Source organism: Phyllosticta capitalensis (assembly GCF_038381095.1).
Source record: "Phyllosticta capitalensis strain CBS 128856 chromosome Unknown BKA78scaffold_8, whole genome shotgun sequence".
NCBI lineage: Eukaryota > Fungi > Ascomycota > Dothideomycetes > Botryosphaeriales > Phyllostictaceae > Phyllosticta > Phyllosticta capitalensis.
Genome location: NW_027117446.1, coordinates 915,590 through 935,015, shown reverse-complemented (window position 1 = coordinate 935,015; position 19,426 = coordinate 915,590). Strand labels below are relative to the sequence as shown.

The 19,426-nt window shown below is 55.9% G+C and overlaps 5 protein-coding genes across 5 annotated transcripts; all 5 read left to right on the top strand.

Moving 5' to 3' along the window:
- The first annotated feature begins 1,093 nt into the window (after nucleotides 1-1,093).
- BKA78DRAFT_320311 (uncharacterized protein) lies at nucleotides 1,094-1,689 on the top strand. Its single transcript, XM_066888942.1, has one exon. The coding sequence runs from the start codon at nucleotides 1,180-1,182 to the stop codon at nucleotides 1,483-1,485; it is 306 nt and encodes a 101-aa protein (XP_066741891.1). The 5' UTR covers nucleotides 1,094-1,179; the 3' UTR covers nucleotides 1,486-1,689.
- Nucleotides 1,690-8,016: 6,327 nt separating this feature from the next.
- On the top strand, nucleotides 8,017-9,564 carry BKA78DRAFT_320306 (uncharacterized protein). Its single transcript, XM_066888941.1, has one exon. The coding sequence runs from the start codon at nucleotides 8,433-8,435 to the stop codon at nucleotides 9,246-9,248; it is 816 nt and encodes a 271-aa protein (XP_066741890.1). The 5' UTR covers nucleotides 8,017-8,432; the 3' UTR covers nucleotides 9,249-9,564.
- A 3,018-nt stretch (nucleotides 9,565-12,582) lies between these two features.
- BKA78DRAFT_254954 (Homeodomain-like protein) lies at nucleotides 12,583-12,882 on the top strand (the record flags this gene model as incomplete). The annotated part of the gene is made up of 1 exon (XM_066884950.1): nucleotides 12,583-12,882. A coding segment is annotated over one exon (300 nt), but the record flags the coding sequence as incomplete, so codon positions are not given.
- Nucleotides 12,883-16,742: 3,860 nt separating this feature from the next.
- On the top strand, nucleotides 16,743-18,777 carry BKA78DRAFT_297690 (uncharacterized protein; the record flags this gene model as incomplete). Its single annotated transcript, XM_066886800.1, has 2 exons — nucleotides 16,743-16,814; nucleotides 16,948-18,777. 2 exons carry the CDS (start codon nucleotides 16,743-16,745, stop codon nucleotides 18,775-18,777), a joined length of 1,902 nt encoding a protein of 633 aa, XP_066741888.1.
- BKA78DRAFT_320295 (uncharacterized protein) lies at nucleotides 18,683-19,425 on the top strand (the record flags this gene model as incomplete). The annotated part of the gene is made up of 1 exon (XM_066888940.1): nucleotides 18,683-19,425. A coding segment is annotated over exon 1 (260 nt), but the record flags the coding sequence as incomplete, so codon positions are not given.
- Nucleotide 19,426: the final 1 nt, after the last annotated feature.

Sequence of the window (19,426 nt, the reverse complement as noted above, 5' to 3'; positions counted from 1 at the left end):
TGTGGTTGGCGTTGAGGCGCACCTGATACACCGTATAGATCCTCGTCCATCGCGAAGTGAAGGATCATGACGCTCCCCACAGTGATCAGTCCGTGGATAGCTCGGGATCTGGTGGAGGAATGCATCGTCGTCAACTTGGGCTCCCAGACAGCAAGCTGCGGTTAGTGCGGCAACTTTGAGATGCTATTCTGGGCTTTGTATATGCATGCTACCACGGATCTGGAATGGGTGATCTTCCAAAGTTAAAGTTGACGTGAAGGTAATCGGGAATAGATCCTTTCAAGAATTTGGACCTGAACGGGTTGGATGGATCTTGGTAAGCTTCCGCACATTGTTGGACGAAAGGGATGTCAACTCCAATGCGGGGTGCGCGAATGCTTTCCATGCTCATTCTCTCGGACTTGGTCGCCGCGTACCAAACGACGGTAGTCAAGGCTTGTGTATACGAGGAGCATTCAAGCACCCCGGCACCGCCTTGAGTTGACATTTCTTTTGCGTTCCACTGTGTCCAGAATCCAGCCAGAAGTCTCTTCATGTTCGGAGACTGATGCCCGCGCCAATACCGCGGCTTGCTAGCGCCAAAGTAATTAGCACTGGATCTGTAGGATAAGATCTCGTCGATAAATGCCCCTAGAAAATCCGGGCATGTTAGTTCAACTACCGGGCTGCCAACCTAGGGTTTGGATAGCCGTTGGGATGACAAGTCCTCAAGGGTGTGCCCTTGTCACATCGTAAGATTTCGCCATCATGTTGTCTCAAGAAGACGCGGCAGCGTGCTATGGCCACTGTCGACGTGATGGAGCAGGCCTTGGGCCAAAGGCAACCAATGCTGTAGGCGGAGAAGATTCAACCAAGCATGCAGCGTCTTGGCCGAGGGATGCAGCCGATGGCGTCAAGGACAGGCATGGCGCGGACGTGGGCCAGGCGGGCGATGCTGCGGGTTGCCCGTTGAGTCGCACAGCAGCAGCACCGGAGCAGTCGAGCACCCACCAGTCGCTGCAGTCCGGTCACATTCGAGGCAGCCAGTCGTCGAAGAGCCAGGGCGAATTTCCGCCGGCGGATGAAGTGACTTGAAACGCTCTAAAAAATCTCCACACTTTGTTTGCACAGAGGTCGGTCATAAACTGAAGCTGAGAGAAGCTTGGCGAATCTTTTGTGCAAGAGACTAATGCATCTTGAATGCTTCTTCTTCATGCGGCCTTTTGTTTCGCTCGTTCCCTTTGTGGACATCCGGGCCAGCCGACGTGGACTGATTCTGAACGAACCCATGGACCTGGGTTGCCAACGGCTATCTCTCGCCGCCCTGGCCAGGTGAAATTAGATCTCTTCTTGGACGACCGATCTCCTCGTATTCGCCGCCGGGCGACCGAGCTTAAAGCTACCTCAAAAAATGACCTGTCGCGTTGGTTATCCAGCGGTAAGTTGGTCCTGCGAGGAGTTAGAGAAAGACGTCTATGCAATCCACAAGGGCCGACTTACTACTAGAAATAGCTACTTGGGTCTGAAGATCGGTGATGCAGGCACAGATTCGAGAGAATGCGGAATAAAGCTTCGTGAGGCAAACTCTGAACGTTTGCCTTGACTCGATGTTGCAGTCATTTTTTGCAGCAAAGACCAAAAGATTCACTGATGACAAATTCAAAGGCTCGACGGGCTCAAAGTCGAAAATAGTTGCGATTGAAAGAAGGTTCGTTTTGGGAGAGTTCGAAAACACAAGATAGCAATTGCGAGAAAGAACAAATCTTCCAACAAACAGTAGTCACCGTGCGTCGCTTCCGCAGTGGTACCAAGCACCGGTTTCAACTGCCAGAATTTTGACAAGCTTCCGACAAGCAACCATAAAGCCCAATGCGGCATTAAGGCAAACAAGAAAACAAAACATTGACCGCATATGTCTTCTCTGCCCATTTCCAGAGAAACTACCACATCAACTGCAAAGAGCTTGAGGGCAACAACGTGACTCCGCACCGCAAAACCGTCTCTTAGCCCGGCCTTGATTGTTGTCCGCTCCGCTCCGTGCGGAACAGCTGTCATTCAGCCTCCTTCTCCATCCCCTAGACACCAAACGGCTTCCCGCTGCTCCAGCCGACACTCATGCAATTTCGCAACGTGCTCTGAACGCAGTAACTGCTCTCCCTGACTACCAACCACTTTTGCTTAAAATAGACTAGACTTCCCTTGGATGACAGGATAGGGGAGAGATGGTGTATTACCCTATAATGGTAGATGAATGGGGAAAGTCGTGACACACGCCACCAGAGCCTCTGCGGTTAGTTTGGACATGGCATGCTCGCCTACCTATCCACATGCATGCCTTCATGGCAGTTCGATGCCGCTGCTCTTTTACCGATCCGTCAACCCCTTCTCCCAAGCACGACAGAAACTGACACGATGCCTCCCCATCCATCACATCCGTCCCCCATGCATGGCCAAACGGAACCCGCCAACGCCAGCAGCGGCGGCCCGCGAGATGGCATGATCCCTCTTCAGCCAGTAGCCGCGTGCTCAAAGGAGAAGCATCGCCGGTCCGCGGGATGCGTTAGTTGCCTAATTGGGCTCTTGGGCTTGGTGGGCTCCAAGGTACCGAGCAACTACAGCAGGCACGGACAGACGGTGCTTTTTGGTGCCGAATCAGCAGGGAGACCAAGAGACGGGCTCGCGGGTAAGGGTCGATGGAATTGGAGTTGAGTTTTGGCGGCGTTGGCGTGTAGAGAAAGGTTCAACGTGTGCTTGGTAACTACCTGACGGGTTCGCAAGACGCGGAGGCTTGGTTCTGCAGCTGCTCGCTTAGACATTCACAAGAGGGACAGTGACGCCTCAGTGGCATCGGTCGTTATGAGCGATGCAAGAGACATGCCTTGGTATGATCAACCACCACCAGCAGAGGCTCAATCCTACCTGAAAGAGTCAGTGTCGAATTCACAAGGAGGACATCTCTCAACCAAGGTTACCTAATTCCCTCAGCTCTGCGCCGCCGCTCGACCGCAGCCTTACTCACCCGCGCACGTACCCGGACCCCCGCACTCCCCCGGACGGGAGCATCAAATCAACCACTTCAACCCTCGACTTACTCTGTACTTCCCGTCGTATATCATAGACACCTTAACCTTGCTGCCCGCCCCTCACTTCCTCCTCATTCCACTCTCCCCCCAGTCCCCGTCCCCAAAAGATCGCGAAAAATATTCAACTTGACTGCCCATGAGAACGCGGTTGAACCCCCTGGATTTTGTTTACCTGCCTGCTTGTCTGCCTGACCGTCCTTCTCCGGGTTTTAAGCTTAACGGCCGCAGATTTACGAACACGATCTAGATTTTTGTTTGTCGGTGTTGATGTTCCCCCCATGCACGACCGCAAAATCTGCTGTGTCCACAGTGCCCATGGCTTCCGCATTCAGTACAGGGTGAGCGTGGCGCATCCCAGAAAGAGGTGAACCAACGGTCAGGCGTAGCCATGTGGCCTTGATCTGACGGTCCCCATCTTCCATGCCTTTGAACCTCATAGACAACGTCAGCAACCTGCTCACTTGTCCCTGCCCGCTGCGTGTTTGGTTCAACGTTCCGCCCGGCTGCCGTTTGTTGGTCGGGTAGCTTGATAGCATCTCTGGGTGCTCGTCAGCTAGGTAGATTGTTGACAAGCGACCTCCCTACCGCCAGCCGCCGGGGCGACAAACGAGCCGACGGGAGGGAGCGGGAGGGAGCGAAGAGGGACAACTGAGGCCACATAGTCGGCTAGGGTGCGATCTTCTAACAAGCCGGAAGTGACAAGGGAGGCATGGCAGGGCGTGGTAGAAAAGCCGTGCCATGTGTGCGTGCCTGAGGCTAGTATAAATTGCCGCGTCAGGCACCAGCGGGCGCCGTTGTCGTACCTACTTCCGCTGATGCATTGGCGTGCTGCAAATGCACAGGTACCAGACTATTAGCCCAGGCAGCTCGAATTGGTGGAAAATCCATGTTGTCGAACTGTTCAGTCGGCTTTGTATTGTTGAGATAGCGTGATATTTCCTCCCTAGGTGAATCAGTCAGAATGGAATGGCGCCCATGCCTGCCAGCGCCTGAGGAGAATGTCATCCGGGGGTGCCCACGTGCTGTAAGCACACTGAGCCGCGGGTAGTCTTGCTCTGGTTGAAGAACAAGGAGAACTCGACGACGATTCGAAGCGAAAGCTATCAACCCTTGGCTGCTCTTCCCCCTCACAACTACTGCGAGCAGGATAGGACCCTAGACCCCTGCCCCCATCAACCTAACGCCGCGGCTGGCGAACTTCCCGACAACGACGAGGCTGTCAAAATTGCAGTACGGCGTGCAAGCGATTGTCCTGTTTGAACGGGACAAGACAAATGGAGCAGAAAGGGACAGGATAATGCACTTGTGTAAGAACGGGGTTATAATATTGGAATGCACGGTTCGGTCCTAGAGCATCCAAAAATCCAGGTTTGGACATCGACCTTGGATGGTCCCAACCGTTAGGGAGAAAGGTTCACGCACTAGGACATTGAGCACCCATTGCCTGTATTGAACGTTAAATCAAAGGGGTGAGGATCATGCTTGATGCAGGTTTCCACTCACGGTAGCTGCATGATTTGGATGAAATGATCTAGTCAGCTTCTGATTTGCGCCAGGTAGGGCAACAAAACATCTGAAAAAGGGTTGTCGATGTAGGGAGGGAACGCGGAGGATGCTGACAACGGACGGGCGGCAGAGGCGGAAAGCGGAAGGATGGCGGGTGACGAAGGTGTGCGGGAGAGACGCCGTACGCTGTTGATGCTGACAGCCAGTGGATCTGTGTTGTGCGCATGCAACGCAGTCTCTACCAATTTCTCCCTCTGAATGTCATTCTCACTACACTCCTGACAAAGCGGAGACATTGGTGTGGTGCTAATGCTGATGACAATAGGCTGAGTAGGACGCGCAGAACTGTTAGAAAGGTCGACGGTTTGATGAACAAAGGAGGTTGGCAGGAATGGAAACACGGTAAGACGGATGGTGGGATGGTGAGGCAGCGTTTGGCATGATGGCGCATTCGAGATCGCTTGGACCGTCGTACTCTACTAAAGCGGTAATCTGAATCGACGTTTCTGTATCATGGGTTCAGCGGGGGGAAGCCGGCAGGCTAGCCGTGACACTCAACTTTGTTAATCCTTCAATTCTCTAGACCGATGCCTCGTTCTGCTGTAATATGGGGCGGATAGTCGACAAGGAGTAGGAAAAATTCCAAAACTTTGTTCTTGTGGCCGACCTCAACGCAACGGCGTTCTCTTGGCTGGGCATGGCGGCCTCGGCGTGGTTGTGCGATGCGGCTGCTTGAAGTGTTTTGCGCCCAAGCATGGGCAAGTTCATTAGTGCGACACTCTTAAGTAAGCCTTTGCACTCTTTATCCCAGTGGACGAGTGATTGGAAATACGTAGGATCTAGTGCAGATACCCTCGAATACTTCCTATCATCCAGCGTACCTTGGGCCAGAGTCGCCATTCGAATGTTTCCATTTTGGGTCGCACAAGGCAGAGCTCCTACCCTGCCGCGGACGCAACCGCTACGGCCCTACAGACTGTATCCCTCCAGAACGCGGCTGGTAGCAACAGGGCTGGCAGGGTATAGCAGGTCAATCTCACAACTGTGAGCGGATTGGAAGTTCAACTATATTGCAACGGCCGAGCGGCGGTTTTGCATGTACAACTTGAACGCGGTTTGATGCTGTGTCGATTGCTGACTGCTGCACAGCCGCCGTTCTCGACCACCGCCTTCTGCGAAACATGAATAGCAGTCAGCAATGAGTTGGAAGCAGGTGATGTCATAAGGCAACCCGCGCCCGCTTTCGGGTTTTCGAGTCCTGGTGTTTGGTGTTGTTCTGCGCGGTTTAGGAGCAATGGAGAGCAAATGTTTTGGCCCCCATCTGCTACCCTCTTTCGAAGCGCGAAGATTTCGGGGGGTTTCACTCATTACAGCCGACCGCTCTCTGTACTCTCTCAATGCCTGATCACTGTCGTCGTTGAATACGGATTACGATGACGGGGCTCCACTTCGAGTGGATGTGACTGCCTGAGGCTTGAGAAACTCTCCGTCTCGAAGGTTAAAGAAGATCCAGATAGGTCCATCCAGCCGGGGGTAAGCTTAACGTCCAGCATGAAGGGCCAAAAAGGACGTCCCGAAATAGTAGGGGCCCTGCCCGGCTGATCTAGTCTGTCTCAGATAGACATAGGCAGGGGTCTCAAACGTCATGATCCATGCGCTGGACTCCCAAATCATAACTGCGCTGCATTAATATCCTCAAACCATGAGTACAGCCACGCCGAGACCGATGGAGTCGTTCAAATCAATATGGGTGGAGCATTTGGACCGGAGGTTAGTTCCTCGCAGTCAGCTGGCAACGAAACTTCAGTCGAAGGTGAAAGATGAGAACAAGCACCTGCCAAAAATAACCGAATCTCAAGACTAGTGGGTCAGGGTTGTTTTAAACGGCCAGTCTGACGCAACAGTCCTGTCTCCAGTTTCCCGCTATGCTCGAGTAGTCCATGTCGAGGGCAGTCAAGATGCCCAAACAGGGGCAATGACGGACCGGGACCGAGTTCAAGGACCAGCACCAGGGTGGCGAGAAAAGCTTTGGACGCTCTTGCATCGTCTTGCTTATGCCCATGCCCTCGAGTAATTGCCTCAGGTTTACGGTTTTTCTACGAGAATCTGCCCTAGCGTGATCCTGATGATTAGTGCGCGATGATCGTGGTCCATCTGTGCATTTGCAGTTTGCGGCGGAAATCGCGCCCGACATCTGCGCGGGCTCGGACAATGTGATGGGCTATGAGGGCTGCATAGGAAGAAGTCCTGCCTTGCCTTTTCCGTGCTAGTGGCCGTTGGGTGCACCGCGCTGGTCCGCTGCTCCAAAGAGGTTGCAGGACGGGGTTCGTCCCGGGAGAGCAGCATCAGCACGCAGCGGACCCAGCGGCGGCGGGAGGAGCAGTCAGTCAGCTAGCCAGCGACATCAAAGAGCAGAGCCCAAACGGGGGTAGGTCCGGCGTGCGTGCGAGCTCGGCCCGCCAAGTTGTCAAGGACCAAACAGCTGACCCAGCTCGGGCCGCGCTGGGGCTGTTTGGACCCTGCTGGAGCATGGAATATGAGGGGAAAAAATCATCGAGGGCTTCAGCTGAGAGCCCAAAGGTGGAGACGAGGGGCGAAATGACGGAAGCTGGAGCGCGCGCGAACACGATCAGTCGCAGTAGAAGGCAGGGCTGGGCGAAATCTTGACCCACCCAAGTTTGGGGTCTGAGATAGGCGAGATTGACGATGTGCATTGTGTGACTGGAGGTTGTAGCAGTGCGCCAGTGGGAGGCCTTTGCAATTGGGTGGCATATCCATGCCCGTTGTTGACGGGACGGGTGCTTGCCTGCAAGCGAGGGGCGAACGGTGGACCGGCCGGTGATGCTGGCTGCAGTAAATGCCTATGCCTGTGCCTGTGCCTGTATCGTACGTGCCTAGCGGCGCAGCGTTATCGCCGTCGGTGGAGGTACTTGTAGTAGCGTAGAACGATGATTTCTTTTTTGCTGAGAGCAGGCCTGGTAGCAAAATTCGTGGCACGCACAACTTTGACTGCTCCCTGTAACACTGCCCGGAGGCTTCGGGAATTCTGGTCTACAATGTGTCTGAAGGGCTTGATGCCTTCCTAGACGCGTGCTTTTTGGGATAGAAAATTCTCATGCGTTTGTGGCTCTTCTTTCTCAGTTGGTTGATGGTATGAGCAACGATTTTTCTACCAAGCCTCGGAGTCTGGTCATATCGGCATCCTTGCAAGGGATCTGCAGGACGTCTGTCGAATTGAGGGGACATTGCGAATCGTGGCTTGCGCAAGACCAACGGACGGCTACGGCGCACGGCTCAGAGACTGGACGCTTCAGATGGGCCGTGGGCTGGAACTGGTGAAGGATAATGCCTGACATGCGACACCGGGCACCAGTCAGGCACTCAGGCACTCAACAACTCCAGCTAGGGGGCCAGGCCAGGCACCGCAACTCTACTGAAATTCCAGTTGACAGGATACATTATGGTCGAGGTGGCACACGACAGGGTTGGAGCTGAGGCGTGCAAACGATGCGGGCGTCCGAAGTAGCCGATCTGAGATCTGTATCCTCCGGCGCTGGGTCAGTTCCGAGGGCCTGGCGGGCCTGAGAGCTGATTCCCACCACCTGTATCGCCATGACGTGGTCATGCACCGCCCAAGGTTGACCGGTGGTGGTCGTGTAAGCAGGGGCGCGCCAGAATGGAAGGTCGAAGGCGCGAGACGTCGCACAGAGAGAACAACGGCCAGGTACTCGCGATGTAGGTAAAAGTGTAGAAGTGGGTCCGCCCTGAGAACAAAAGAAAAACGTCGGCCCTAGGCGTAGCACATAGATTTCCGAGCAGGAGAAGACGCCTGGCAGGAGACGCATAAACACCATCACCACCATCATGATGGTGGCCAGTGGGTCCGCGCGAACGGGAACACGGCCAAGCTTCCCGGAGCGGCTAGCGCGTCAATCGCACCATGAGCCACGCCCCTGGGCCTCTTTGGCTACCAATCCCAGTCAATGTGACATGGACATGGCGCCCGCCGCCGTGGGTGCCGTCACCTCGCCGCCCGCTCCCGCAGCATACCCACTGCGCCGCTTGCTGCCGCGTCTGTTGTGTTGCTGCTGCTTGCTGCTCCTGCTTGCTGCTGGTCCACCTCTTCATATTGCTGTGATCCACTACTGCTGGCCTGAGGGCAACGTCGACCCTCGTATAGACGCCGGCTCTGACGAAAAAGAAAACACCAACATGATCCATCCCGCCCGCCTGGTTATACGCCCGGGCCCTCCGTCATCGCCTTGGCGCTTCACCGTTCGCCGCCTCGCTACCCATTCGTCGGATTATTCTGGAAACGGTCAGCACGCAAACACAACTTCTGTGCGAGACTTCCCTTGCCTCCACCTTCTCCAGCAAGGGCGGCGGCATCGTCTCCATTTCCAAAGAGAAAGATTGATGCTTCCGACAAAGCCCGACATGCCCGAGCGTGAGACTGATGAGCGCTGGATGCGAGGAATGCCGCCAAACCCTTGCACCCTCGCCGCCCGCCCCGTTACTCGAGCGACGGCCGCGGGAGCTGTACACGACGGGCCAGCGCCTACACGTCTCTCTTGGTTGGCGCATCTTGACGTCGCTTCTGCCCCAGGCACCACCACCAATAATTCACCAGTCTTCCGTCCTCCTCTTACACAAACTTTGTCGACGTTGTTGGCGCATTGAAACATTGTAACGGAACCGACACCTTCATCAGAGACCTGGGCGCCGTCAGCAAACTGTCGGGGCGACCGTTGTTCCAAGGCACAGGAAGAAACTTGGAGCAGCATTGTACATTCGCCATCTAATCTTGTGCCTCGCCCACGTCTCAAGTCCTGCTGCACTCACCCAACCGGCCCGCAAAGCGGACGCACAGTGGGTCGCAAAAGAAATGTCTCCAAGGCGGCGCCGGGATGCTTGAATGCTCCCCGTAGCTATCCTTTTGAGCTCAAACGTCCGAGTCTTTAGTCGGTCAGGTGTTTGAATGCTCCCTGTACACACACATCTTGACTTGGTAATTTGGTCTTCAGCTTGGTGCCAAAAGCGATTTTTGCAGGAGTTAACATTTCTTTCGTCTCCCACTGTGAACGCGCCTCTCACGAACGCGCCTCTCAGGCCCACTCCTCGACAATTGCTTGCATGCCGCGTGGTACGGGCGTTGCTGCCAAATTGTAGGGGCCTTCTTCCCAGACAAGGAAATGACTGCTATGCTCTGCATTTTTCTTGTTGACCGGAAATTGGCGCCTGCACGCGTGTCGCACCCACGGTCCGGGCACGCTGGGCCATGTTGTGACACAATGGGTCTGTCCTTGGGCAGAGAGAATGAATGGGCTCCGGACATGACAATCTCCTTCTTCCTTGATCAAGAGGCTGAAATGGCGACGATAGATTGCTGATCCCTATCCAAGAGGCAGAAATGGAAAGAATCCGGCGTGAATTGGGTGAGATTCCACAATAGCGTGCGCCTCGACTCCATGCACCAAGCCTCGGTCTCTGACCCTGGCCTTCAGCTGCGAGGTTCCCTATACTTTGGTCATTGGGTGTCGCGGCGTGCAGCTCACCGTTGCCCCGAATGCCAGGCGTGAGGCGTACGTGGGCCGGGAGTGGAGCTGTTCAAGGCGCAAGGCCCCAGGGCGCTGCGACAACCCATAACGCCGCAAAGGTCGACATTGCTATAATTGCGCTTCAGGTAGTCTCGTACAGGAAGCAACCCAGTATCACCGTCTCCACAGCGAGACTTTTTGAGGGGACGTGGGTGCCCAAGGGAAGCATGTAAAATCAATACTCTCAGGCTTTGGGTGCAAGCGAGGAGGATGACAGCCCTTGTCAGAAGGCGTAACAGGCCGATTTTTGCGCCGACCATGGCCGAGTAGGGAGCAGACTTGGGTGGAATAATTGATCAGTGGCATGGGGTGGCGGCCGTTGACAAGAGCTGAGTCGCTTCCAAAAACAGCGAGTGCCAGGAGCAAGGAGCCATGTCGAGAGGCAAAAGACCAGGGGATCCACTGCGGGCGAAACGCGAGTTGCGGAGGATCCGTCAGGTTTCGTCAGGCCTTCCCAGATTCCCGATCCCGCGATCTCGCGTCGGCGGCCGTCGCCCTGGTGAGGAAGAGCCTGCTTGCTTGGCTTGGGAGAAAGGAAGGTCCATGACTCGAGCCGTTCCTCGCACTCTCTCGTCCACCACCGGAGTAGGCGTAGTGTAACGGCTGCTGTTGCTGCTGCTAGGATGCTGGAGAGCTGGATTTCCCAGTGAGCGCCTCTTCCAGGAGAGGCTCGCTCGAGCGAGGGCACGAGGACCATGGCTGAATGTGGTCATGGCCATCCATGGTCTGCGGCGGCGGTCGGGCAGGCCGTGGCGCGAGCGCTGTGCAAGTCGTGGTTGTTGGTCATGACTGACGGTCACGGGCGATGGTCTGGTCCGAGGGAAAAAGAAAGGTACCGCAGTGTGATTGATTGACAGGGCTAGAAACAACCGACGGACGTGATGACGCTGTGGGAGTAGCTAATGAGGAGGAGGAACAACAAGCTGTCTCGTCTCGGCGCGTTTGCCAACGGTGGAAAGAGCGCGCGTGGTTGCGGCAGGAACATTGCACGTTACTTGTCAGCAGGAGCGTCGTTTCCGTATTGTAAAGAAATCTCCGCTTTAGGACTAGCGCAAGGTGGTGTCGAAAGTCACGACACGCGTCAGAGAAATCCAACCACCCACTACGAGAGCCCCCATCGCCAAGTCAGAAAGCGCAGAGGCGTTGTGTGATCGAGCCCCTGTTGCCTTGAACTTAGAGGAGATCTTCTCTCCCAAAGAACGACTACCAGGAGCATTCGAGCGCTTGCGTCTGAGCCGGCGATGACTTGAACCATGCCCAGGTTGAATTTCTTTCGCCACCTACTGGCCCATCACGACCTTCTATTGCTGGTAATGGGTGGCAATTCTCCCCGACTCCAGCTTGACAGACCAGCTTTACCAGTGACACATCGCTAACGACCCTTGACAGGCTTAGCTCGCCCGCCGTCAGATGGACCGTCCCCATATCATGACGACGTAGGCCAGACCAAACGGCCGCCGGCCAACCACACGACGATGGCTTCCTGACTGTACCTAACGCATCGAGGGTCCCAACAGCAGGACTGGCGGTTCGGGCGGATGCTGGGCGCGCGCCCAAGTCCCTGCGAAGGTCACGTCCTGCCGGCCGTTTTCGAACTGGCGGCACTGCACCTCTCTCTGGCTGACAGGGGACTTTAGGCGGGCATACTTAGCTACGGGCAATGTGCAAGCTGTCCGGGTTCTGCAGCCCGTGGCAGCACGGCAGCAGGCTGGCTGACTCGGGGCGGCGCGCACGAATCAGGCGGTCAAGCCAGCATTCCACCTGTGGGCTTTGGTCTCAAGCCAGGCGCAAGGGGACGGGCGGTTTCACGGGGCGGTGCTGAGCAGGGCGCTCCCTGACGGTAGCATGCCATGGCACCCCAGTCGCACATCTGCGCATCTTACCCGCCGATCTGGGTCCTGGGGATCCACCAGCGAGCGCCCACCGCGCGGACCACATCCCAAAGGGGGCCATGCACGACAAATAACCCAGTCCGCTCTGTCAAATCCACAAGAGCCTGCCGAGACCCTAGAGTCAGCCAGGCGCGCACCCTTCCCGAACCGCTGTTGGCCTGTCCTGTCAGTGCAGAGACCCAACGTCTTTACCGTGCCCTTCATATACCCTCCACCTGCCCTCCTCCCAGTGCCATGGTAGCCTATCGCCGTCTTCTCCTCTGATCTCCACTCGGTCTCTTTTATCCCACCTCACGTCTGCACTCTGCCTTCGTGTCCTACACCTCAACATCACGTCCACTTGACACCCCTTTCCAAGCAATAACCTCTCTTGGAACCACCTCCCTCCTGTACCTCTTCCAAGGCTCAGTCGCTACTGTCTTCTTTCGACGACTGTTCAAACCTTACCGGACCTCCAACAGTACCAATCCTCGATTGTTGGCTGTTACATCCTCGCCTTCGTCCCTCGTCTTCTCATCTATCAACATGCCCTCCACAGCTCGTCGTGGGCCGTGGTCCACCGCAGAGGACAAGTACCTTCTGCAAATTGTCCAACAGCAAGGCGCCAACAACTGGGTCCGCATCTCGCAGATGCTCCGTACACGAACACCAAAACAGTGCCGCGAACGATTTCACCAAAACCTCAAGCCCACCCTTAACCATAACCCCATCACTCCCGAAGAAGGCCAGCTGATTGAGCGCTTGGTCGGGGAGATGGGTAAGAAGTGGGCTGAGATTGCTAGACGCCTCCACGGACGCAGCGACAATGCTGTCAAGAACTGGTGGAATGGTGGCCAGAACCGGAGAAGGAGGATGTCGGAGAGGCGAAGGAGTGATCAACATCACCCCTCCAGCGCGCCGTCCCTCTCCAACCACTACGGCACTCCATTCCAACACCCACACCACCACATCAACGACCATTACCACTCTTACCACCAACATCGCCCGTCGCCCATTTCGATCCACGGCCACGCTTATGGCTCCCGAGCCTACGACACCCCAGTGCCTTCTCCGTCTGGTCAATCCATCCTCTCTGCGGATGGCGCACCATCGCTCGTGACCGACTCTGGCTCTGTCGAGTCCAGGTCTCCGATTGAACGCTCCCTCCCACCACTACTCGGTTCGAGGGACGAGCGTCGCCGCTCAAGCGTGGCTTTCCTCCCCCGGGACTCGTCTTTCGCCATCACAGACGACGACCAACTCCCCTCATTCCGTCGATCAGACTCGGCCGATGAGAATAGGAAGCGGGATGTCCTGCGGTTGCCTGAGCCTCACAGCAGCTTCTCCCACAGTCCACCAGGCACCCAAGTTCAGCCTCTCTTCAGGGAGCCCAACTACCAGCAGCAAATGGGACACCGCTCGTTGCCTCTGCTGACGCAAGGCTTCCCTGCCACGAAGCCGCTGCCCGTGGAGCCTCCCCCAACCAGCTCCACTTCGCCAGGGCCTTTCGCTCCTCAGCAGCAGCTTCCAAGCTTCTCATCCCTGACGCAGCCAGGCCGCCTGCCCAGCATGTCCATTACCGGGCAACCAAGCCCGCCACGCGGATCCACTGCATCAAGCTTCCTGGTGGAGAAGTCCAGGAGCCCCGGCGGCAGCAGGCCCATTAATGTGGCATCCATTCTGAACTAAAAAAGGATTATCTGGAACGGAAAGGTAGATGACGCTGTCTTCCTCCCGACTTATGGTTTACGTCGCGAGAGTTGTTGTTTGCATAGCATTGGCGCTTCTACTTGTTTGCCTCTTCGTGCCGTCGGACCCAACGTCCGATGTGCACTGTTCTTTCGAACACCAAAAATTCAATGCCACTTGTCACACTCTATACCACCTATTCTCCGTAATTCTGTCGCACTGTAGTTTTGCCCTTCCGCAAGGACTAATGGGCCAAGAGTCATGCTTCTAGTTTTGTGCTTTCTAATGCTTTAATGTCGCAGCGTATTGGTGGACGGTGTGGGCGGAATGAATCTATGATGGGTAACGGGCGTTGGTGGATGCTTGATTGGGTGGGTCTGTCCTTCGGTTGGTAATATTGGGAACCTCAAAAAGGAGTAGTGATCGAAGCGTTTGGAGAATCTGGTCTCGCGCTGTACGAATATAACGGGTACATTGAAATGGCTGTTCCTCTACACTGGGCTACCACCGATACAAACGTGATGATTGGTTATGCACCGACTACGCTGGATCGATTGAAGACGAGTCGTGCTGCCGCGATTGGCGGTGAGCAAATCAAATCTAGCGCGCGACACAGCGGACAAGTGCGAGAGTGGAGCATTCAGCGCAAGTCGATGGGGCGGACGGATGGACGGACGGCTCTCCAGCACGATTTCCACGTTTCGTGCGAACGTCGAGAACGTCTTCAAGGGGATCTCGTCGCAGACAGGGGAGCCGGTACCCACAGCGCCCACTATTCGACAGGCAGCCGAACGACCACGTCGCCGCAGTCTCTGCAAAGCATCAAGCGGCGAGGCGACTGATCGTTCTCAAGCAGATTCGTCGCTCCATAACCTGCAGGTCTGAGTGGACATGTCCCATACAACTCTTGTTCATGTGGGTCACGGACAAAATTTGGCAGCCCTCTTGGAGCACCCACAAGCGCAGACAGAACCCTGAGTCTAGGCTCGCTCTTGGCCGTCCCCTGTCAAGGCGGCCCGTTGAGCAAGTTCTAGAGTCGGGTCCACCTCAAAACTCTGGTCCAATAATTACCTAACATGACAGCCTCAATCGAGACTCGAGTGACAGCGAGTCTGCCCTCTTGCCAGCCAGCTGAGGTCCTTCGTTGCCAGCTAGCTACCACCCCAGAGCACCCACATGCCGTTGACGTCAAGCAATTGCCGGTGCTCCCTCCGACTTTGCCGTCCGTTTCCGGATTTCGGGGAGGAGAGAACAACAGAGCTGACAGACTTTGCATAGCCTAGGACGGCGATGACGACCCTCACGACTCCCTTCATTCCAGAGTCTTCAACGCCTTTGCAGCGGCTCCAAGGCTCCCGTCCGATCCCTACGCGTCAGTCTACTCTAGAGGACCCGCGATGGAAGGCGGCGTATGGGGCTCATTGTACCGCGGTTCTCTGCCAACAGCTGACCAACTCAGCCTCCTCCGGAGATGGAGAAAGCAGACAGGAAAGGGCAAGAGAAAACGAGACGCAATTCTTCGATCCTTGGCCGTGGCTGCCGAACTCCACAACGCGCCGCCATGGAACACACCGCCTCCCGGGCCCTCTCCTAACGATAGAGCGTTCAACTACCCTATATTGATGACGACAGAGCAAAGGGATCAAGCCAATAGCCGACTGTCAGGCGGAAGGCGGACCGTCTGATGTGGTGACTGTCCCAAGTAGTCCCCGAGTCAGCACGATGCGTACGAAGGAAATCTACTACATGTGCGGCGCTCTGTCACCGGCGCAACGAGAAGGATCTCGTGGTGGAAGAGGAGGATGAGTTGAAGTGTTAGCCGGGAGCGCTCCGAGGTCATAGCCACACCTGATGCCGGCTTCAGGTGATCGGAAGGGATGGCAGAGGCGGCGCACGTCACGAAGGGGACTAACGAGCGGACCAGTGCAACGCCAACGGTCGCCAGGCGCGGAGAGGACCGTCGATGGGCCCCGGCAGGAGGACGGTAGCCGCGCCGTTCAGCGCCAGCAACGCCTACAGGTACCTCCGCGTGGGCCCTAAAAACGGTGTCCTGGGAGACACGATGGGCGCGCGAGGTCGTCGTTGTTCGCTCTCGGCTCCACGGAGAAAGCGTCTCGTGGAGTCGTGTGGGCTCGCCCATGGAGCGGTACCGATCAGGACGCCAAAGTGCTAGCTCACTGATGCAAAAGTGCAACAACAACCGAGTGGTGGCGACCAAGGGCGCTGGTTTTTTGATAGACGTACCCAATCCGCCAGTATGGATCAGCTGGTGGCTCTACGCGTAGTCGTCCACGCCTGAGCGCTGGCGGAGATGCGGGGATTTAGTGCTGCTGCTAGTCCTTCACCAAGCTCAAGTGGGCAGGACGTCGTCTTTGTGGGCCTTGCATGGATGCGTCTCTTGCATGAAGAAGTGGTTGTCGACGTGGGTTTGACTTGGCCGCTAAAACAGGGGCAATGGTGCCTGGCTCTGTCGCTAGAGAATAGTGCTGCAATCTACTCCTGCCCAAGCTTACAGCGGGGTCCTGCCGTTATGCGACTAGAGCTGTCAGTTTTGTCATGTAGTTTTGACTGACCAGAGTTGGTGATGTCCAGTTGCGATGTTGTTGTTTGGGTGCCGTGCCAGGGAGCCGACCGACCTGAGCCGAATCCGGCGGGGGTCGGGCTCGGTCCACACGGCCGGGTGCCGCCGGGACCCAGTGGTGCCGAGTTCCCGTTCCCGAGGGCAGGGCAGGCAGGCACGACTGACTGCAGATTCCATCTCGAGTAGGTTTGACCTTTCCCAAAGCCATCATCAACTCTGCCCTTCTCGAACCACAAATCATTCTCGACTCGCGTCACCGGCTGCTTCAGTCTTAGCCGCCTTTGTTGCATCCGGCATTGTTATCTATCAAGGAAAACAGCCCCTGATTCCGAAGCTCCAGTCGTCGACATGTCTGCACATGTTTTTGCATGGCAAACGTGACATCAACGTCGCATCAATTCTGCTCCGCTAGCCCCTCTTAGCATCACACTGGCAAATGCCGGCTCCGAGTCAGTATGTGCCCACCTCAGGCACTGAATTGCCTCCGCCATGGAGCATTGCTTGGCTGGTGAGTCCTGAATGTTTTGATGCCACCAAGAGGACTTTGTTCCTTCATCGCATTTTGTCTTCTGTATCCTCTCACCAATTCTTCATATCTCTTCAATGCTTTATCAATCAGTAGAGCTTACACCACCGCGTAGTCACAACGAGATCTCTCCATTTTTGTACCCATCAATTTCGTGACCCAACCCGCCGTCTCTCTAGCTGCTGCATGCTTTTCAGATCATGATTACAAAGAGACGACCGCCAAGACATGCCTATCGAATCTGCTCGAGGTAGGCTTCAGACGGATTCTTGTTGACCTCTACTGGGACGCCGGCCGCGGTATCTGGAGCCTTTGCCCTGTCGAGATCCCAGAGTCTGCAGCGAGCGACGATGACTCGGCCGTGGGTTCGGCAACCACGTCTGCTGAGGCCTCCTTGATCTCCGTGACCATGGACGACAAGACTCTGGTTGGAAGACAAGAGCCTACATCAACTCTCCCGTCTTCTGTGACCGGATCTCCCACCTCGACAAGAACTATCACAGCAAGCGCCACGAGCACCCACCCGCCTGCAAAGATTGTGCACCAAAGTGGGGAGACGCTCGTCGAGGTTGATGCCTACAACTGCTCCTCTACGCTCGACATTTCGTCCATCACGTCGATTCTTGCGGACTATTTGGAAAGCACTTCTGATACCATTCACGCCTCTCTACTTTACTTGACCCTCAACATCCACGCCGCTTCGTCCTCATCTTCTACCGCTGCATCGGCTCCAGCGAGTTCCCACCTGCCTTCAGCTAATAATAGTCTTTCTAATATGCTCAACGCAAACTTGTCTTCATATTTGTACAAGCCCAGGCAACTGCAAAACGACCGGCTTGACCTGAATCAGAGCTGGCTCTCGAATCAATTCTTTCGGGATAGTGCTCTGGCTTATTTTACGACCACACGCAACGACAATGACCACCTCTCAACCTCGGATGGTTGGCCTACCGAGGCTGTTCTTGAATTTGGGCCTGAGCATTACCGCTTGCTGGCATCCTTGGGCACTGTCGACCCTCAGATGGCTGAATACCAGTCGGCAGAAGACACTGACACCATTTTCCCCACCGACACTTTCATGGCTTCTACAAATGTCACGTATTCATCTTCGGGAAATATCACCAGCGGATGTCTGTTTGACGCAAAAAACACATCGGCGGAGCCATTGCTGAATCAGTCGTGGGCCATATCTCTGGTCACGCAGGTACCAGATGTCAACTCGGAACAATCGTACAACCTGAGCGTAGCATCAGTGTCGAATCTCACCGCTTGTGGGATCAGCCCACTGGTCAATCAAACACTGTCGGACAGCGCGGATGTGGACTACGAACCGTACGAATGGGTGTCGACGAGCGCGATTTGGTCTTGGGCAGCGGGTGAGCCGCGCAACCTGACCAGCAGCACCTCAAACGCAGCGTACATGCGCTGTGCGACTATGAAGACGTCGACAGTTGGTCGCTGGGTCCTGACCGACTGCACCGAAACACATCACGCCGCATGCCGCGTCGGCTCGCAGCCGTACGAATGGCGCATCAGCAACACCAGCGAGGGCTACCGCAACGGCGAATCCATGTGCCCGCCTAACACAACCTTTGACACGCCGCGCTCAGGGCTCGAAAACAGCTACCTGTTTGCGGAGCTTCGGAGACACGTGGCGGCGCATCCGGAGAGCTATGACCAAGATGCGAGCTTGTGGGTCAATTTGAACAGCCTGGACATTGCGCAGTGCTGGGTGGTTGGGTACAGCAACAATTGCCCGTACACGTCGAGCTACGCCACGGATGAGAACCGGCTGGTCATTGTGCCCACGGTGGCTGCCATAATCGTCTTCATCCTTGCCGCCCTGACCTTCTTCATCAAGTGTGCAGCCAATCGGCGGACGTCCCGCAGAGGCAGGAGGCGGAAGGGGTCGGAGGGGTGGGACTACGAAGGGGTGCCTTCATGAGGAGATTAATCTTGTCGAGTCGCACACGGCGAGTTGTTAGAGAAAGAGGCGGTGGGCAAAGTGAGGCAGGCTTGCAGAGGGAGAGGGCCTCATTGTGTGCAGCGGTCCACGACAAAAGCAACAGTGGTACAGGATGCGATGCAATGGTGGTGTTTGGGTGGACGGTGGCGCTGGGTGGTGATGGTCGTGTCTCGGCAGGGCAAGAGGCGAGGATATTCGACGATGACCGGTGACGGATCAGGAACCCGAGCGGGAGGACAGGCCTTGTTGTTTGGGATGCCCGCGCAGTCGGTGTGTAGTGGAGTTTGTGCAACACCTGTGTGTAGCGACCGACCGGAATCCTCACCGTCGAGCCGGACGCGACGTGTAGATGCTTTTTCTACAACGGTTACGGCTGATTGACGAGGATCCGATGTCCAAATAATTCTAAGGCTTCCAGTGCTGCTGCAGTGCGTCAGTCCACGGATGTGACGGTTGATCCTCGTTGGTGTAGATTGTTCAGCATATTTTGGATCCGATGTGAGAAGGAGAAGAAATCCGATGGATGTTGTCGATGGCGTGCTTGGGCGTGATTCGTCGCCTTCGCTAATTTTGAGCCGCTCCCGTTGCGGCAAACGTCACCGTTGCCCTTCCATGGATTCAGCCTCTC